This window comes from Lagenorhynchus albirostris, chromosome 12 (genome assembly GCF_949774975.1).
Source record: "Lagenorhynchus albirostris chromosome 12, mLagAlb1.1, whole genome shotgun sequence".
NCBI lineage: Eukaryota > Metazoa > Chordata > Mammalia > Artiodactyla > Delphinidae > Lagenorhynchus > Lagenorhynchus albirostris.
This window is the reverse complement of record NC_083106.1, coordinates 32,364,050-32,384,272: the sequence shown is the minus strand read 5'-3', so window position 1 is coordinate 32,384,272 and position 20,223 is coordinate 32,364,050. Positions and strand designations below refer to the sequence as shown.

The following is a 20,223-nucleotide window of genomic DNA, read 5'->3' as shown; positions in this document are numbered from 1 at the left end:
AAGCTTCTACTATAGGTTCAGACCTAGAGTAGTACATTTTAGTAATATATTTTATGTCTTAAATTTGAATTTAATGTTTCTCCCAAATCCTGGGCTTTGTACTTACCATCCTTGAAAGTCATCTGCCACCTTTGCACCCATTCAGAAATTTGCAAGTCCTTCTTACAGTCTGAGGTCAGATGCCAAAGGATCCTTCTAGGCTGACTGTATGTTGTCCTGGGACTGAAAGATTTGGGTTTTTTTTTTTTACTAACCATATATCTCTGGAATCTTAGTCATTGCATTTCTCTACCTAGATAAGTTAATTTTTCTTACTCTTTATTATTATCTCATATGTAGTTTCCTAGCCAAATGACTGACAGTTGCATAAAAATTACACTTAGATATATCTCGTACTTACATATATTTGGTGTAAAAGTTTGAGAAACCCCTTTTACATCTAAAATACATATACAAGTTTACTTCTACCCAAATGCCTCTTCATCCTCACTTTGACAATATGTGCAACAAGAGCTTTAAATATTCTTACTCTCTTTGATTCAGTAATAATTTTTCTGGCATATTTCTCAGAAATTGACAGAATGAATTACCATAACAGCTGAGTAACAAATCCATACACAAGTCAGATTATTTCAAATTGTTTTCAATAAATATAAAGAAGGACCTATTAGCTGGTGGATCGTTACAAATAATTTTGCTGATAGATCGCTATGATTTTTGGCATGTGATAAACTTTTAAAGGAGTTAAAAAACTGTCACTGCTATAACTAATTTTTTAAATTCCAATTTCCATTTGTATGTAAACAAGTTTCTCAGTGCGCATATATATATATCTGAAAAATAGAAGATGCTAAATTTATTAGGAATAAGTAATATCTATTCATGGATAATTAAACAGAAAAAAACTAAAAATCTTTTTCTCATTAAGAACCCCATTTTCAATAAAACTTAAATTTTGTATTTATTAACTCGAAATCTGTGATATAGTTTTGTTGTTTGATCAACTATAACTTCAATATATATATACTTTTTTGTTGCAGAGAAATGGAATTAATCTGTACCACTGAATAGCTTACTTTAGGATAAATTTATAAGGAGAAAGTACAATGGAAATAGAAGTTCAAGGAAAAAACAGAACAATTTAAAATATCTTACTATTAATGTAGAGCTGTCATGCTTTTTTTTTTTTTTTTTTTTTTTTTTTTTTTTTTTTTTGCGGTACGTGGGCCTCTCACTGTTGTGGCCTCTCCCGTTGCAGAGCACAGGCTCCGGACGTGCAGGCTCAGCGGCCATGGCTCACGGGCCCAGCTGCTCCACGGCATGTGGGATCTTCCCGGACCAGAGATCAAACCCATGTCCCCTGCATTGGCAGGCGGATTCTTAACCACTGTGCCACCAGGGAAGTCCTCAAGGGTGCTTTTGACAGAGCTGTTAATGTGGAACAAGCTTTAATATATCAGAGTTATCAGCCCCTTTAACAAGAGCTTCCAAACATGCTTACTTTAACATCATTTGATTTTAAACTTGGGAAAGAGTCTTAAATTTAAAAATCATCAAAATTAAATAAAAATAATCTCTCCCAAGGACTGGCAAAGTTCTTGGGGAATTTTCCACCTTTAGTACAGTTTTCTTCAAAAGTTATTCAATTACTTGAGCAATATTTTAGATAACAGGGACCAAGAAGCTTTTGAATTAACTAAGTATAGAAATACAGATAATATCAGATATTAGAAAATTATGTGTGAAAACTATTTTATGATCAAGTTTCCCCTCTGCAAAATATTAAAGGAGAAAAAAAAACTTTGATAAAATGCCTTCCTTTTTCCCTTCCCCTCAATAATCCCAACTAAACTCATAGCTTCCAAGTCCTATTTACATCTTGGCCTACTCTAGTAGGCTTCTGTTCCCATCACTTCAAAACTACCTGCCCTCTAGAAGGTCAACCTTGAACTTGTAAACTTTAGCTCCAATCTTTGTCTCTAATCAATCTTCATCTGGTTTACTTCTCTCAATTATCTGACAGAGTTGACCATTTCCTCCTTGTTAGACCTGTTGTCTTCCCTGATGCCAATGATCTTCCTCTTCTGACACTACTACTATGGTTTGAACTGCTCCTTCCAAAGCATCTGTTCCTTTACGATCCTTTAAGTGGAAGGAGATATACTCCAAAGTTGTTCTTAGCCCTCTCTTGGCCCTACGCCCTCAGGACTGTACACCTCAATGGCTTGAACTATCATCTTGATGCACACATTTTCTAAATATACACCTTTTAAAGACATCTTACCTAAAAGATGTTTCATTTCCAACTGTTTAGGCTCTTCACACACCTCAACATATCCTCATTTTCTCTCCCTTCTCCACCCATAATACACACCTCTCTCTTGCCCCAATCCCTTCATCCCAAACCAGTACTTACCTTCTTCTAGGACTCAATGCAAAGCACCACCATTTCCTCCTAGGTGTCTTCTTTTTGTTTTTAATTGGAGTATAGTTGCTTTACAATGTTGTGTTAGTTTGTCTGTACAGCAAAGTTAATCAGCTATATGTATATATATATACCCTCCTTTTTGGATTTCCTTCCTGTTTAGGTCACCACAGAGCACTGAGTACAGTTCCCTGTGCTATACAGTAGGTTCTCATTAGTTATCTATTTTATACATAGTAGTGTATATACGTCAATCCCAATCTCCCAATTCATCCCACCCTCCCCTTCCCACCTTGGTGTCCATACATTTGTTCTCTACATCTGTGTCTCTATTTCTGCTTTGCAAATAGGTTCATCTGTACCATTTTTCTAGATTCCACATACATGCGTTAACATACCATATTTGTTTCTCTCTTTCTGACTTACTTCACTCTGTATGACAGTCTCTAGATCCATCCACGTCTCAGCAAATGACCCAATTTCGTTCCTTTTTATGGCTGAGTAATATGCCATTGTATATATGTACCACATCTTCTTTATCCATTCGTCTGCCGATGCACATTTAGGTTGCTTCCATGTCCTGGCTGTTGTAAATAGTGCTGCAATGAACACTGGGGTGCATGTACCTTTTGGAATTATGGTTTTCTCTGGGTATATGCCCAGGAGTGGGATTGTTGGGTCATATGGTAGTTCTATTTTTAGTTTTTTTAAGGAACCTCCTTACTGTTCTCCATAGTGGCTGTATCAATTTACATTCCCACCAACAGTGTAAGAGGGTTCCCTTTTCTCCACACCCTCTCCAGCATTTATTGTTTGTAGATTTTTCGATGATGGCCATTCTGACTGGTGTGAGGTGATATGTCATTGTAGTTTTGGCTTGCTTTTCTCTACTAATTAGTAATTTCATGTGCCTCTTGGCCATCTGTATGTCTTCTTCGGAGAAATGTCTATTTAGGTCTTCTGCCCATTTTTTGATTGGGTTGTTTTTTTTGATATTGAGCTGCATGAGCTGTTTGTATATTTTGGAGGTTAATCCCTTGTCAGTTGCCTCATTTCCAAATATTTTTTCCCATTCTGAGGGTTTTTTCCTCTTGTTTATGGTTTCCTTTGCTGTGTAAAAGCTTTTAAGTTTCATAAGGTCCCGCTTGTTTATTTTTATTACTCTAGGGGGTGGGTCAAAAAAAGATCTTGCTGTGATTTACATCAAAGAGTGTTCTGCCTATGTTTTCCTCTAAGAGTTTTATAGTGTCCGGCCTTATATTTAGGTCTTTAATCCATTTTGAGTTTATATTTGTGTATTATGTATCCCATTTACCATTGCAACAAAAGAATAAAATACCTAGGAATAAACCTACCTAAGGAGGCAAAAGACCTGTACTCAGAAAATCAAAAGATGACACAAAATCAAAGATGACACAAACAGATGGCGAGATATACCATGTTCCTGGATTGGAAGAATCAATATTGTGAAAAAAAATGACTATACTACAGGTTCAATGTAATCCCTATCAAATTACCAATGGCATTTTTCACAGAATTAGGACAAAAAAATTTTACAATTTGTATGGAAACACAAAAGACCCCGAATAGCCAAAGCAATCTTGAGAAAGAAAAACGGAGCTGGAGGAATCAGGCTCCCTGACTTCAGACTGTACTACAAAGCTACAGTAATCAGGACAGTATGGTACTGGCACAAAAACAGAAACATAGATCAATGGAACAGGATAGAAAGCCCAGAGGTAAACCCGGGCACCTATGGTCAACTAATCTGTGACAAAGGAGGCAAGGATATACAATGGAGAAAAGACAGCCTCTTCAATAAGTGGTGCTGGGAAAACTGGACAGCTACATGTAAAAGAATGAAATTAGAACTCTCCTAGGGGTCTTTAGGAAACCTATCTCCTCCCCATCCAGGGGAATCATCCAGTTCTCTTGACCCCAACTCTGCAACATCAATATAACCCATTCTCACCCATTTTCATTGCCATAGGCCTAATTCTGAATCTCATCCTTTCAGGCCTGGTCTAATCCTTGGTATCCTAACTGGGCTTCCAGCTTAAATACCATGACCTCCATTAACAATTACCCAATTAACGGTGCCCTTTCTCTATGCTCCCCAGTATATTTAATCTATAAATAAAATACAGAGTTAGTTGCATCCATTTCTGCCTCCCTCAGATCAGAGATTCATTTGCTGAGAATACCTTCCCTATCACCAGCCTGTATCAATGCTCCCCACAAATCTAAACGTAATCTCCTGTGAAAATGCATCCTACCGTGTGATTGGTTTTCACATTACCACAATATAAACCACAGCGCAGCAAGAGCAAGCACTATAATGCTTGGAAAGCAAAGGAAAGGAGAAGAAAGAGGAACAAATAGTTACATTTCTTTCTGAAACTTTAAAGTATTCCTTATCATAATAACATCTTCTAATGAACTCATAGTATGCTTTAAGGCATTATCTAGTAATGTCTAATCATTTCTTAATGATGAAGAATGTGATTTGCTTCCCTCGCCTTAACATGAAGACAAGAATGAGGATGAATGATGCATGTCCCTAGAATGTGTTTCAAGATTCTTGGACAGAAGTGACGCACAATCTCTCAATAGTTGATTAATTCTTCTTGATCTCAGTAGAATTCTCGGTAGAATTGCTGAATACAAACTGGGTGATACAAGCAACCAAAGCTAAGATGCCCCAAGATTTCTCCCATTGAAATGAGCATTTTAAAGGAACAAGTATTGATTAAATCACTTTTTTTTTTTTTTTTAAATTTGTGACAAGGCAACTGTCCGATGAAAGAGAGAAAATTGTAACTGACTGTTCGGAATTGGGCCACTCTCTGTGAGTCTCCTTATGAACTTGCCTTCCTGGGAAATTCCTTGTTCACTTTGGCCCTGGCTGGAGGGGGTAGTGACTTAAGGCAGAGACGACATGAAAGCCATAAGTTTCTAAAGGTTATAGGAGATGCAACAGGAGACAGAACTGAGCTGCCTTGGTGCAACAAGGGGTGAACATTAAAAGAGGAGTAAAGATGGAAGAGAGTGGGGCTGCTTTCTCTGAAGCTTATCTGAACTCCTTTGGTTGAGAAATCAAGACTGGAAATCTCAAGATAAAAAGCTTGCTTGTGACAAAGCCAGTGCACGTTGGCTTTAGTCGGAAAGATCATGGAAGAAGCTTTTTTGCAGCCAATCTGCTTCTCTTATACAGTATGCAGCTACGTGCAGAAACAGCCCATGGAAACTTTCAAAGACATCTTAAGGAGTTTAAGAAATGATTACATGGAGGGAGGGGGTTCTAGTGTTTCATATGAAACCCTTTCTAGCAGAGCCAAGTTACCCCATGCAATACTTTAGGCCAGAAGTGGAAAAAACAAAACAAAACAAACCAGCTAGATGCCAAATCCAGATTCTAAGATGTGAGGCCAACTGGAATGGAAGGAAAATTCTCATTGCTATATTTATTAAATATGAAATTTGAGAAATCACAGACCCAGAAAAGCCAAGAAAATGTAGCAGGACCTCTGTCTGCAGGAGCAGTGAACACCAACTGGAGATGCCCAGGACCGTCGCAGGAGTGAAAAAGGTATCAAGTATGGAAAATAAACAAGTTAAGGGTCGGTTTTCTTCCTGGGCATCTAGGTCTCAGATGCAGGGAGAGAACTCTGTCCCTTATGCCAGTTTATTTACCTTAAATGAAACAAATCATATTTAAAATGGAGCTGAACTCACTTCAAGTAGAGAAAAGGTGCTCTGGAATTATTTCTGTGCCCTTTACAGTGCCCTATATACCCTGAGGAAGAGTTACTGCCAGGGATTTCCAGGTGGAAAACTTTTATGACATTGAAACCAATAACCCCAAATAAGACTGACAGCTGATCATACTGATCATAATACCACTAATAAAAATACAAGTTATATTGAATACCATCAGGCAAAAATATATTGCTGAGCCCTTTGATATGGATTGACTTATTCTAGTAAGCTTCTAAGAAGTAAACATTCCTTTTATTCTCCTTATACAAAGTAGAAAATGAGGCATAAGGAAGGAGCTTGTCTTACTTAGGTCACATTCGTTAACCCAGGTAGGCTGGCTCCAGTATCTATGTCATCTCTTCAAACAGTATTTAACTGCCTAAATTCCCCAAACCATTTAGCCCAGCATTCGAGGCCCTCTGTATACCACCTCTTACTTCTTCTGCTTGCTAGTATCTCATTTATTTGTTTCTATGTAGCAGACTCCTTGTAAGAGCTGTCCATACTCACAGGCTTTGATTCTTCTGCAGCTGCTCTCTCAACGCCACTTTAATCAGTCTTTCATCCCTATCACTTTACCTAAACTGCACAGCAAGGTCAACAATGACCTTCACATAGGTAAGTCCAGGAGTCTCTTCCCAGCTTTCATTGCATCTGAGCCATAAGTAGCCTCTGACAGCAGCATCACCCTCTTTCCCCAACAGCTTTTCTTCACTTGGCTGCTAGCACATCTCAATCTCTTGGTTATCTCAACGGCCTCTTCTTTTCAATCTTTTTCCTGGTTCCTTCTTTTTCTCACTTCGAATGTTGGGTAGCTCCAAAGCTCCACTCCTGGTTATTTTTTCTACTATATGCACACTCATTCCCTTGGTGATCTCACGCAAGCTCATGGTTCAAGTCCATTTACAAGCCGGTAACTCCAGCCCAGACCTCTCTCCTGAGTTTCTGCGCGGATAACTGCCTACTTGACATTGCTGCTTGAATGTCCAATAGGCACCTCAAATTCAATACATCCATGATGAACTCCTGAATCCCTCTTCCCTCAGAACACCTGATTTACCCTCTTCTTCCTATTTCTGTTGTTGGAAACTCCATCCTTCCAACTGCTCGCGTCAAAAATCTTGTGGTTATTCTCAATTGAAAATGCATCCTCCTTCTCTCTCCTACTAGAAACCCGGCAGGTTCTACCTTCAAAAATATATGCAGAGGGCTTCCCTGGTGGCGCAGTGGTTGAGAGTCCGCCTGCCGATGCAGGGGACACGGGTTCGTGCCCTGGTCCGGGAGGATCCCACATGCCGCAGAGCGGCTGGGCCCGTGAGCCATGGCTGCTGAGCCTGTGCGTCCGGAGCCTGTGCTCCGCAACGGGAGAGGCCACAACAGTGAGAGGCCCGCATACCGCAAAAAAAAAAAAAAAAAAAATGTATATATATATATATATATATATATATATATATGCAGAATCTGATCACTTCTCATCACTGCACAGCTACTGCCCTCACCAACAGTGCCCTGTTTCACTCTCAAAAATGTTTTAATTTGAATAAATTATGGTCGCCCTGATACAAGGCCTCCATGGTCTCACGCCCACGCTCACCCCGGTGTTCCCTCTCTGACCTCATCCATTACTTTCGCAGGCTCTCCGGCCATGATGGCATCCTTGCTAATCTTTGGTGAGCTAGGCACACTTCTGTCTTTGGGTCCTTGTTCTGGTTATACCCTGTCTGGAATGCTTTCTTCCAGATATCCATGTGGCACGTTCCTTACTTCCTTCAAGTTTTTGCTCAGTTTTTAGATGTTCAGTGAGACCCCCTGTTTACTACTGGAATGAGCCTATCCCTCCATTATTTGTCACATTCCCTGCTCATCCTTTTTCTGTCTCCACTGTATTTCCATCCTTTCAACATACCATGTAATTTTATTTACAGTCATCCCTTTGTATCAGCGGGGGATTGGTTCCAGGACCCTGGCAGATACCAAAACCCATGGATGCTCAAGTGCCTTATATAAAATGGTGCAGTATTTGCATATAACCTATGCACATCCTCCCACATACTTTGAATCATCTCCAGATTACTTAAAATGCCTAGTACAATAAAAATGCTGTGTAAATAGTTGCCAGAGTGTGCAAATTTATTTTGCTTTTTGGAACTTCTGGATTCTTTTTTTATCCAAATACATATTCATTTAATACTGAAAGATTTATTGTAGATATTTTTGTTACACAATTATGTTACATATTATGATACATTTGCAACACTAACATATATGGAGACTGTTAAATCGTTTACTATTTCTTTTGCAAAAAGATAATTGCTTGAGGTTTTCCTACCTGTAATAACTGAATCTGTTCTCATTTGGATCAAATCTTCATCCTGTAGCTCTGAGTCACAGTCCACTGCTAAATGCGTCTACACTTGCCCATTAACCTTGCTTGCAGTACTTTATGTATGGAATATCTGAGCCTTTACTACTAAACTGTTTTATTACTAAGCCAGGACACGCCCTCTGCCTTACTGAGTAATTTCCCTCTGCAGCTGCAGTCCTCAGATGCTGAATAAAAGGCAGATTTCTCGTAGTTGCCTCCCTGCCTTCTCCTGACTCAAACATCTAGAGGATTCATGAAAACATCCAAATATTTTTGATCCTTGAAACCTCTGGATATGGAGGGCTGACTGTACTTATTAATTCACTTTATTTAATTATTTGTCTCCCTCCACTGGAACGTAAGAGCAGAGCTCTTTTCCTCACTGATGTACCTCAAGGGTAGAGCCTGTCTGGCACATACATGTAGGTACCCAATAAATATTTGTTGAATGAAGAAACAAGCACATATACACTAAAGACAGAGGTTATTATGTCCTCTTAGACATCTCTCTTTTTAATTTCCTGGTTCACTGTCTTCCTCTTATCATGATCCTTCTGCTTGAAATAGACATTGCCAAAACATTTAATTGTGTGGGACTTCCCTTGTGGCGCAGTGGTTAAGAATCTGCCTGCCAATGCAGGGGACACGGGTTTGAGCCCTGGTCCGGGAAGATCCCACATGCCTCAGAGCAACTAGGCCCGTGCACCACAACTACTGAGCCTGCGCTCTAGAGCCCGCAAGCCACAACTACTGAGCCCATACTCCACAACTACTGAAGCCCGTGCGCCTAGAGCCGGTGATCCGTAACAAGAGAAGCCACTGCAATGAGAAGCCCGTGCAACAAAGAGTAACCTCCGCTCACTGCAACTAGAGAAAGCCCGTGCAGCAACGAAGACCCAATGTAGCCAAAAGTTAATTAATTAATTTTAAAAAAACGTTTAATTGTGACTCAGATAACCCTCCTCCCACCCTCCCTCTCCACTCAACAAGTTAAGGATAAAAGCAGACTAACAGACTGAACATAGAAACCTCGGAATTATTATTTACAATTTTCACAATCAGTGATCTGAGAGAGATCCATGCTGTTCTTACCTAATTGTCTTGCAGATGCCTGGCACTGAGTCTTAACCGCATACTCTGAACTCAGGTTCTCTTTCAAAACTTCCAAGTTTAGCTGCGAAGGAATTCCTGACCAATAGTGCCACCTACTGATCAATAGGTGAGAAATCAGGACAGTGAGGAAGAAAGTACAAACCAGTCTAATCTGAAAAAGTAGGAAAAGATAGTAATGAAAAATCCCATAAAGTCAGTAAAATAAACTGCTTTTCCCAAAGAGTGCTAGCAAGGAGTTTACACTGAATTCTATAGCAGCAGTAAGCAAATATTGTGCAATTGTAAAGACTCATAATAACCCCCTCCAGAAAAGAGGAAGCACTTCCAAAACATTAACAGGGCAACCAGTTTTCTATAAATACCAGCTCTCTGTTTTTCACCAGCAACTTAAGAATTAGGATATTTGAGAGGCAAAGCAAACATATTTGTTGTTTTTATTTTCCCTCACATACAAACGAATAAAAACTAATCTACCCAGAGATTTAAAATTCACTAGAAAAAAAATTACAGAAAAGGCATTTGGGAAAATGCAAGGGCATTTATATTTAAGACTATACACTATAAAGTTTCTCCTCTTTTATAAGTGTAGATAGACATTTTTCTTGGTTATTTAAATGCAGTACTTACTGTTCAATGTCAACGAACGCAGGTCATGAGTTCTAAGAAGGACTCAAATAAAGTGGCATTTTCATGTTTATTTACCAAGATCTGCTACTTTTTCATTATCAAAAGCCTCTTGTGTCTCCCCACTCCCTGCCGTGAGTAGTAAATGTGGTGACAATTAGTTGACACATGCTTTACGCAGCCATTTATCTAAATCATATTCACCCCTGTCTTTTATTTAAGTTGGGCACCCGTAAAATGCTTTAAGCACTTGATTTTGCTTTTATATTGTTAACTGTCTTCATTAAATGAAAATATTAATAAAACATTCTACTAACTGAGAAATTAATATATACTGTCAAATTCAGAAATAGAATACAGTGTGTTTTGAAAAATCCTAAAGAATAGAAATTCGCATAAGGAAAAAAAAAAGAAAGGAAACAAGTTTAAATCTCCCACGTGTCTTCCCACTTTAAAAATTACACAGGAACAATAAATAGGAACAGTAAAAGTAGAAATGGCTTTTAACAAAAACAAAAATGGTCCATTATTATACTCATGAACGGATAGGGTTAAAAGTAATAATTCCAAGAGAAGATAATTTAGAAAAAAGCATTTAATTATAAAAATTTTTTAAATAAAAAAGCAATGGCACAAATCACCACAAAGATATTTAAGTGATCATATCCACAGGCTGCTCTTATAATTAAAATTTGCGACTGTTCTCATTAGCAGCATTTTTCCCTCCTAATTAGAGTGACATCAAGAGCTTCTGAGAATGTGCAATTTTTCCTAAAGTCCTAATAAAAGTATCATAAACACAGTTGTGCAATATTTATTTACATCACCTTTTATTTACTACACTCTAAACTCAAAAAATATTGAACATTTCTCTGTCACTTCATTCCTCTTATTTACATACAGAGGCTCATCTCTTTTCACAATATGGTTTGTGCATTAAAATCCCTGGGAATAGTCCTTTCCACCGCATTGTAATAAATTTGCTCTGATTATTTAAAATAAGGACACAAACAAAAGCTTGTTCATATGACTGTGTCACACCCAGAAGAATAACTCTTACTGTTGACTTATTTATGAGTTAAAAAAAAAAAAATTCCTCTTTCAGCAGAATACATTCTCAACAATTACTGGATCACACAATCATGCATATTTGTACTGTTAATATGACAACAGGTAAAGCCAGCTATGACTTTTTAAGTTTCATTGAGAAGACTACAGCATACGTGAAGTGATCTGGCTTTCACTCTCTTGTTATCCATAATCCAGTTATTCCACGTGGATTTTTTTATTTATTCTGAGTATGTAAGTCTTAAATGGTGCAGTAATAATTGGCAGTTTCTGACAGTTCTATTTTCTTGATAGTGGATACAGTTCTGTGCACATGTCAGATAAACTGAAAAAAAAATGCAAATCACTTCATGTGATACAGCAGGAAGAAGTGGGATGCTACTGTTTGAACAAATGATTCAAAGAGATAAATATTAACGTTCAATAGAGACAGGAATACTGTTGAATTCAGTCTGATTTAAGAGGTACTGCCCTTACAACTTGCCATACCTGGTACTTGTTACCTTTTTGGTTGAAAAGTAAACCCATTTGGGGGAAGGCAGATGTCAGGAGGAGAGAAAGGTGAAAAAGCATATATTACTGTATGTATTATTTTAGGAGAAAAAAAGAGAGGGAAGAGAGTATATTTTCACATTTAAAGAAAATGATGTCACTCTGGACACATTCCACAGAGTGTATGAAAATAGCCTCCAAGCTAAATAAGCCCCTTTCTTCTCACTCCAGAGATGTTTTCTAATAATAATATGAATAAAAATAATTAACATAATCTGGCAGCAGCACAAATCTATAACTTTTTAAAGCTTGAGTGTGTCACTATTCAAGAGTCAGGTACATTTGAATAATAAAAGTGTCCCACTGTTTCTTTTATTTACACTCTTGACCCAGCAAATATGACTAAGGGAGTCCTTGTGGTTATTTGCAGCGTTAAGACTTCTATGATGGCTTTGACTTTATAACCCATTCAGCATTGGGGTTGAGCTGATATAAATCCTTCATGTAAGTGTCGTCATCGAGGCAGCGTTCCCCTAGTAAAGAGATGTTGCATCAGTTTAATACAGTGGGGAGATAGGGATGCAATTTTAACTTTAAGCCTAGTGGTTTAACTCAAGTCTTACGCTTCGAAATAGTTCTCATTTTTTCCTGTCTCCCATAATATTATAAGGCTTGGCCAAATATTGGAAAAGTCGATTGAGTAGTTCTCTAAATGTGCAGGTTTCAAATTAATTTAGGAAGTTGAAAATTCTGTGATGGGCTTTTAAATGGTTCCTTAAAAGCTTATTCACCTTTATTAAGAGTGGCAACAGTTTTGAATTGACCTAAGTAAGAAACCATGCTTAATTCCCAATATCTAATAGCAACATGCAAAATCAAATATACTAATACTTAATCTTTTTTTTCTAATAATCTTGATTAATACAGGTAACAATACAGAGTTCTAGTGGAGCTGTGGTTTATTTAAATTTTTAGGAGTCTTCACATTCTTGTATTCAACTTTCAATATTTACTAAAATTTTTAAGTCCTAGAAAAAAATTCTAAAAACTTATCTTAAAATATTTTCAATTACTCTTTTGAATTAAACACCATTTCATTTATTTGTTGACAATTTCACTCTTACCTTTTTAAAGGTCAAAATAAGAGAAAACGTTTATGTTGAATTTTAATAAGAAGATGAGTACAACCCATTGATAATTACACGTGGGAAAATAAAATATGAGACATGGTCAAAACGAATCCATTTATCTTATTTCTATTTCATAAGCTAACAATATGTTTATGTATGCATATGTATATTATTTAGTAGGCAATCAACAATGGCAAAAATAACTTCTGCTTTCACTAAATATATCTAGTACTGTACCATAATAAAAGTGTCATCTTGGTCTTAAATGAGCTCAATTACTTCCTTTATTAAGATGTGCCATCAGTGTATAAAAAAGAAAAAAGTTTTGAAAAACTGCATTAACCATTTTAGGAGTTATTCCTGTTTTAGAGAACCTGCCTTTGGCTCAGGTTCCACATAGATGGGCATTTGTACAAAGAAGCTCTAAGGAGCCAGAACAGAAAGGTGAGACCACTAAAAAGAAATCCACAATATTCATTAACTATCCACAGCTTGCTATATTTTACTTCTAATTTCTTTTTCTCTCCCAAAGACATAAATAATAACCACTGGCAATGTCAAATCAGCATATGGAATGCAAGATTTAAAAAATGTGCTTACCGGGACTTCCCTGGTGGTGCAGTGGTTAAGAATCCACCTGCCAGTGCAGGGGACACAGGTTCAGTCCCTGGTCCGGGAAGATCCCACACGCCGCGGAGCAACTAAGCCCGTGCACCACAGCTACTGAAGCCCGTGAGCTTTACGGCCTGCGTGCGGCAACTACTGAGCCCACATGCTGCAACTACCGAAGCCCAGGCACCTAGAGCGCATGCTCCACAACAAGAGAAGCCACTGCAATGAGAAGCCGGCGCACCGCAACGAAGAGTAGCCCCTGCTCGCCTCAACTAGAGAAAGCCCGCGCACAGCAACGAAGACCCAATGCAGCCAAAAATAATAAATAAATAAATAGCAACAACAAAAGAGCGCTTACCAATATTTCCTCCAATTTCATACAAAAAAACTTCCCCGTTCTTGAGAGTCTGGGCAACCCCACTACTAGGGATAAAACAAACTGATTAGTTGCATCATCAGACAGCTTGCAAGTAAATCACTTTAATGTCCTTGGGGAATTCTAGCTTGTATGGAAAATTCATAACTTAGACATACTGTAATTATCTACACGTTTGTATTTTCCCATCTGTTAAATGCGCTGAATAGGTAATAAAAATGTCACGCCTGTAAATTAAAATAAACAAATGGAACTGTACATCTGAAGGTGAAATAATAAATCAGTATCTAAATTTGTAAAGTTAAAAAGAAAAGTAACAACATTTTAGCTGCCAATAAAATTATTAATATGGTCATCTATTTTGCATAGGGACCAAAAAGGTCCTCATAAAACTCTAAGAAGTAACGTTTCCACCTTAATTTTCACATTGTATTTATTCAATAGGTATTTATCACGGGTTTGCTGTGCTGACCACTCTAATAGTCTGCAAGATGAATATAAAGACTAGGACATGGTTCATAAACCTCCCTGTGCTGACCGTCCAAATACGGGAGGTACATACACTCAAAACAGAAGCAAATACTCATTATGAAGACTTTACAAGTAGGACGCACGTACAGGTTTATACTCTTCAAAGAATCAACTCTCCAGAGCATTAGGTTCAAACAATAAAAATGGGTAAAATTCAGTGGTTTACAAAAATCTCTATATCTGGGAAACCTGCTAAAAATCAGATCCAGGGCTCTAGAAACTCTGATTTAATTTGTCTACATGAACCCGAGAATGTGGTTTTTAAATGCTCTCTAGTGGGACTCTGATGCTCAGAAAGATTTGTGAACCACTGACAGAAGACCCTGAGGACACACTCCCTGGAACTGAGAAGAGAAAACCAGGTCTGACTTTTATCCAAACCATTAGAAAAAAAGAGTACATAGAGGCTTTCCTAACCAACCATTTAATGGCTCATCTGGTTATCCAGCTCCATCTACTCTGCTGTCCGTGACACACTGACTGCTCAGGGCTCTGGGAGTCCTCATGCTTAAGATCTGCCCTGCTAAGCTGTATCCTGACCAAGAGACGATTCACTTCGTTTTCAAACTGGCGTATGCTTATTTTTGAAATTAAATAATGTAATAATTCTATTTTCATTTTAAATATAGTACATAACCCAATAAACTATGAGTATAAAAAGAGTCATTATTTCATGAAAACCAAGTGGAATGTTTTGGCAGACTAAAAAAAAATTCTAGTCAGATATTCTTCTCAGATTTTGCTTCTTGAGTATCTATGTTCTTATGCCACTTTAAAGAAACCTGAACTGGATTTCCTGGTACACATGAGCTTTCACTTAATACTAATCAACAAATCCATACAGAAAAGACAACAGTCGTTATCAAAGACTGGTGAAGTCACTGGGCACTTATTTTATGTCACTCATGTGTTCTGGGCTTCAGTAGAGGAAGAAGGGGAAGAAAAGGATGGAGGGAAGTAGGGTTTCCCACTGTCACTATACAAGTGGAATGCAAATGGGAGGAGGGGAAAGTGGTGAAAGAAGATACATATAAACACTTACTGAGAATTTCACTTATTAGATGGCCCAGACAGATAATGCTATGTGCTTCACGGTCATTTTCCCAGTTAATTATCACAAGGCTATAATGTAGGCCCACTTTTACAATGAGGAATCTGAGACTTATAGAGATTATGAAAACTAGCCTAAGATGATTCAGGAAAAGCTGGTATTTGGATCCAGATCATCTGCTTCCAGCATCCCCAAGCATAAGGGAAAGGGCTGAGGACTTGGGGGGGAAAGGGCAAATGGACCAAGATGCTTACCAGACTTCCCTCTGGGTGAAGCAGGACGGCAAGAAGGGGGGAGGTAGAAGAAGGGATTCCACTTAAGGGGGTAGCAAAGCACCACAAGCAGAAAATCCAAATATGCAAATGGAAACTGTCACAAAACTGGTGCTTTCTTATAAGAGTATGCCTACTATTATCCTACTCTACCCTAAATATTGAAGTCAGAGTGGAATATATCATACAACTTCAGAGTCACACCTTGTGTCATCCACAAGTAGAGGAACACAAGTACAGATTAAATTGAGCACTTGGGTCCTGCAAGTAAATGCTGTGTAAATTAAACCATGTCTAGCCTGGAAGAGCTGCTTATATCTGAAGTCTGGCCAGATCTTCAAGTACACCCTTTGTGGACTGACTCCCTTGAAGTGGAGAGAACTTTTAGGGAGCAAAGACATCCAAGACATTCCAACTGCTCCCAGAACTTAATCCCCCAAAATTCCAACTGGCCCAGGACTTTAATCCCCCCAAAGTCCATCTAGTCCCAGACTCTGCACCAATGGCCTCCAGATTCATGATAGCCTCTAGGCGCTTGAGCCAGTATGGAGAGGGGTTAAAGGACCTCCTTGGGGGACAGAAACCACAGATTTAGAACTCAGCTCTACTCCACCACCTATGTAACGCATGACCTTGCAAAGTCTTGGTTTTCTTATCAGTATAACAGAAGTAAGATAATACTTCCTTCAGAGCATGGTTGAAAGGGAAGTTTATGCTGGCTTACTGAAAGCCCAGAATTAGCACTAAGACACTCTTTTATTTCATCACCATCTGTTAACTGCACGGGCTCATCTCTTCTCCCAATTTACAAACCCTGAGGGAAGACAGTTTAAAGTATTTTTTTATAACCCTTCCAACATCTAGCAGAAAGCCGTAGACAGAGCAGACACGTATTAAATACATGTGGTTCTGTATTAAAATTGGAGAAGTTCTGGCAGAAAAGTTGAATGTTAGACTGAGGAGATGAAATTCTATGGGAGACAGAGTAGACAGAAGCTAAGAGGCCAACGTCCCTGATGTCCCTGTCTTTAAAAGAAAAAAAAATTAGATTTGTTTATTTCAATGAGTGGAAATGAGCGGGGGAAGCATTAAAATATAATTTTAGCTAAAAATAAGAATTTGAACACTGAAATGCCTGTACCCTGTTCGAACCCCTAAAATTCAAGAAAAGATATCGCAAAATGTCTCTGCAAGTGTACATGGGAGGGATGCCAATGACCTTCAGAGGACTACTCCTGCCCCACCAGCTGCACACAGAGGGGAAGGCTTGGTCGTTCCTACCGAGGATAGTATGCTCTGTCCTACTGACTTCAGAGCTCCAGGGACCGGCTGTCCCCTCTCAAGTCTTTATACCTTCTGTTTTAAAATTTAAGCATTTCTTTGTATTCATTATATCTCCTAGAAGAAGTTGTACCTTTTGTTTTTTTTAATCCTACTGTATCCTAATTAGTGATTTTCCTAACAGCCTACACACAGTAATTAACCTCCAGTCACCATATTCTGGAGAGAATATGAGTGGCGTCATGGACCAAGCCCACAGCGGGCACAGTGAAGGAGTGCGCAGACCTCCTGCTCGAAACAGGCTCCACTTGAACACAAACTACACCCAATGAACTCAACTCATTCTAACAGTCTAATTGTTAAGTCTGCTTTTGTTTTCTGCCGGGAAGACAACATTAATAAGCCCTCACACCAGCCATAGTTTAAAAAAAAAAAAAAGAGGGGACGGAAAGAGAGAGCAAGTGAATTATACCATGGAATAATTAAAACAAAACAGGCCTCTACCTTTCTTGGCTGAGAAACCTGGCAAGTACATCACTGGCTCTGAGTTCTTCAGTTAGCTGTATTGCCATGGAAACTTTCGAAAGATGGGGAGCTTGCACTCGAATCACTCCCTGAGGAACGTCAGCCTGCAAAGCAATAATGACACTGGAACAAAGCTGGCAGCAGCTGGAACATGTAACTGTACAATGCATTATACGGTAAGTGTGCTTAACTACTACGCATTTTACTTCACTACATAAAAACCTTAACTACTATATAATGTAATTTGCTAAATTACATCAAACCTCAAATATCCTCTTAATGGTGATAGGAGAACTTCATAATGCCTGTGCAGTAATGCTTAATTATTCTTAAAGATGTAAAGAATGACAGCAATAACCATTACTGCCATATTAAGTGCTGATTTCTGAGTGTTATCTACTAGAGGGTGCTTCTTCATGTAGCAATTTATGAAATTGAATCAGAAAGAAGTTACTTTGCATGCTATTGCAATGTAAGCATTTTAAAAAACATTTCTGCGCATTCACAAAATTTCACAAAAATTTTTGTCCCTGAGAGTATTAAAATAAATGAAACATACTTTTCTAATACATTTGTATTGTGTCTGCTCCTCATGTGGCTGACGAGCATACACTGTGACCGCATACTTTGAAATTGAGATGACCCATTCTAAATCCTTTGCCCACAGACGTTAAGAACATTTTATGTATTTGGAAGGTTATCAGAGAAAGATTTTGTAATATCAAAATATCAACGATGGCATTCAAAATATTAGGCTTAATTAAGTCCGAACGGCTCTGCTAAAATAAATACTAATTTATTATTTATAACCATATGTTCTTGAACAGATCTTAGACCAAACAGCATGCACAAATTATGTTTAAACATAATGCTTTAAACACTACAAACACCCTGTTTAATTCAACCAAAATTTACTAAACATCTACTGAGTACCAGGCATTGTGCTAAGTCTACTTACCTAGTAAATAAATAACACACAAGTCTTTCCTGCACAATATTATTTTTGTGCTCGTAATATCATTTTTAAATGTATATGGTCTTGAATTTTTTTTTAAACGAAGTATAAATATATCACAGATGGAATTAACGTGATTCTTTGCAACGTTTAACAAAAATAAGATGATTTTTAGATCAGGCTGCATAAAAACGCAGGTGCCCCCAAAAGATATGACTGCTTCTCAGTAACATCTGAGATGTAGTGCAGGAATAACAAAGAAAAGCAATACTGCATAGGACCATCAAGGGAGAAAAGGGGCTTCCCTGGTGGCGCAGTGGTTGAGAGTCCGCCTGCCGATGCAGGGAACACGGGTTCGTGCCCCGGTCCGGGAAGATCCCACATGCCGCAGAGCGGCTGGGCCGGCGAGCCATGGCCGCTGAGCCTGCGCGCCCGGAACGACAATGGCTTCGTTCCCTGAAGGCTACAAACACACGCTCAACCTGTAGAGACAGGCTGTGCCCTCACCTGACCACTCGGTGAAGCCCCAAAGGGTGCATTCACTCCAAGCCAGTCAAAGACAAAGCATGTGGTACTACCCGCTCACCATTCTGCTAGATTAGATGAGGGATTGCATTCCTAGCAGCCTTGTATGACTCCTCTCCCTGGGGATACTGAGCTCAAGCCAATCCCTAAAGGACGTCCTGATCCCAACCTGTGCCCAGACCCCTCAATTCCTGCTCTCTCTCTCCCATCCAGCCTGGACCCTTGGCTTGGTTTGTTGACTTCCAATTTCTGGGGCTTGTAGTTTGGCCTGATACCTTACCTAGTCTCTGACCTCCACCTCGCCTCTAGCTTACAGGTCTAATTTGCCTTTTCCCTTGATTCTAAGACAGATTTTATTTTCATTTGTAGCATTTTGAAAAATGAGCTGCTTCTTACAATGGATGGGGCATTTCACGTGGTAGTGTTGTTACCTTTTTCCAAAGCAGTTATTCAATCAATGAAGTATCTTATAACTCAGGGATTACGCTACCTGCACTTCTCCCTTGGGGTTCATCTCTAGCTTATATCCTGCTGTGGCCATTCTGCCTGCTGTCCTGGCCTCAACTGTTTCCTCATAGGAGGTGAAAAACAATAAGCTGGGCCTGACAACTCGAACGGTGGAGCGAAAATTGTAATAGCAACAGTTGAAGCACTGAGTCTGTATTGATAAGATCCAATCCACCTTGCCTACTCAGGGAAACAAGTACCAGTATTTTGGATTCTGTTAGTCTATTGTTATAACTATACTATAGGAGGGTCCTAAACAGCAGGTTGGGGTTTGCAGATCGACATCTACTTTATGCTGATTTAAACGTTAGGAAATTCTGCTCAAGTCATAGTGCCAAATATCCTTACATAGAGGCTTTCTTTGGTGAAAGTAATAGCAGCAAAAACTGTTTCCATAATTACATCTTATACAACCCTAGAATATCAAAAACGGCAGGCAAACGTATGCTGACATTTAAAGTGAAGTAAGTTGATATGATTAAGTTTTTATATATAGAAGGTCTACAATAAATGAGTTATACAAGCAAAATGATCCAGAAAAATAATATGTTGCTGTAAAGAGTTCAGGAATATAACAACCTTCCTCTGCTCCCTGCCTCCCCCACTATTCCT

At 38.6% G+C, this 20,223-nt stretch overlaps 1 protein-coding gene across 3 annotated transcripts in view; it reads right to left on the bottom strand.

The window, feature by feature from the left end:
- Positions 1–10,863: 10,863 nt before the first annotated feature.
- ARHGAP18 (Rho GTPase activating protein 18) overlaps positions 10,864–20,223 on the bottom strand; it is a 131,013-nt gene continuing 121,653 nt past the window's right edge. For 2 of the 3 annotated variants that reach the window (XM_060167927.1, XM_060167929.1), the window contains exons 13-15: positions 17,604–17,728; positions 13,947–14,011; positions 10,864–12,379 (exon numbers count right to left, since the gene is read on the bottom strand). In XM_060167927.1, coding sequence (XP_060023910.1) covers positions 12,288–12,379; positions 13,947–14,011; positions 17,604–17,728 — 282 coding nt within the window. In that variant the 3' untranslated portion in view covers positions 10,864–12,287. The remainder of the gene's footprint in view (positions 12,380–13,946; positions 14,012–17,603; positions 17,729–20,223) is intronic. The other variant, XM_060167928.1, reaches the window with a different exon arrangement.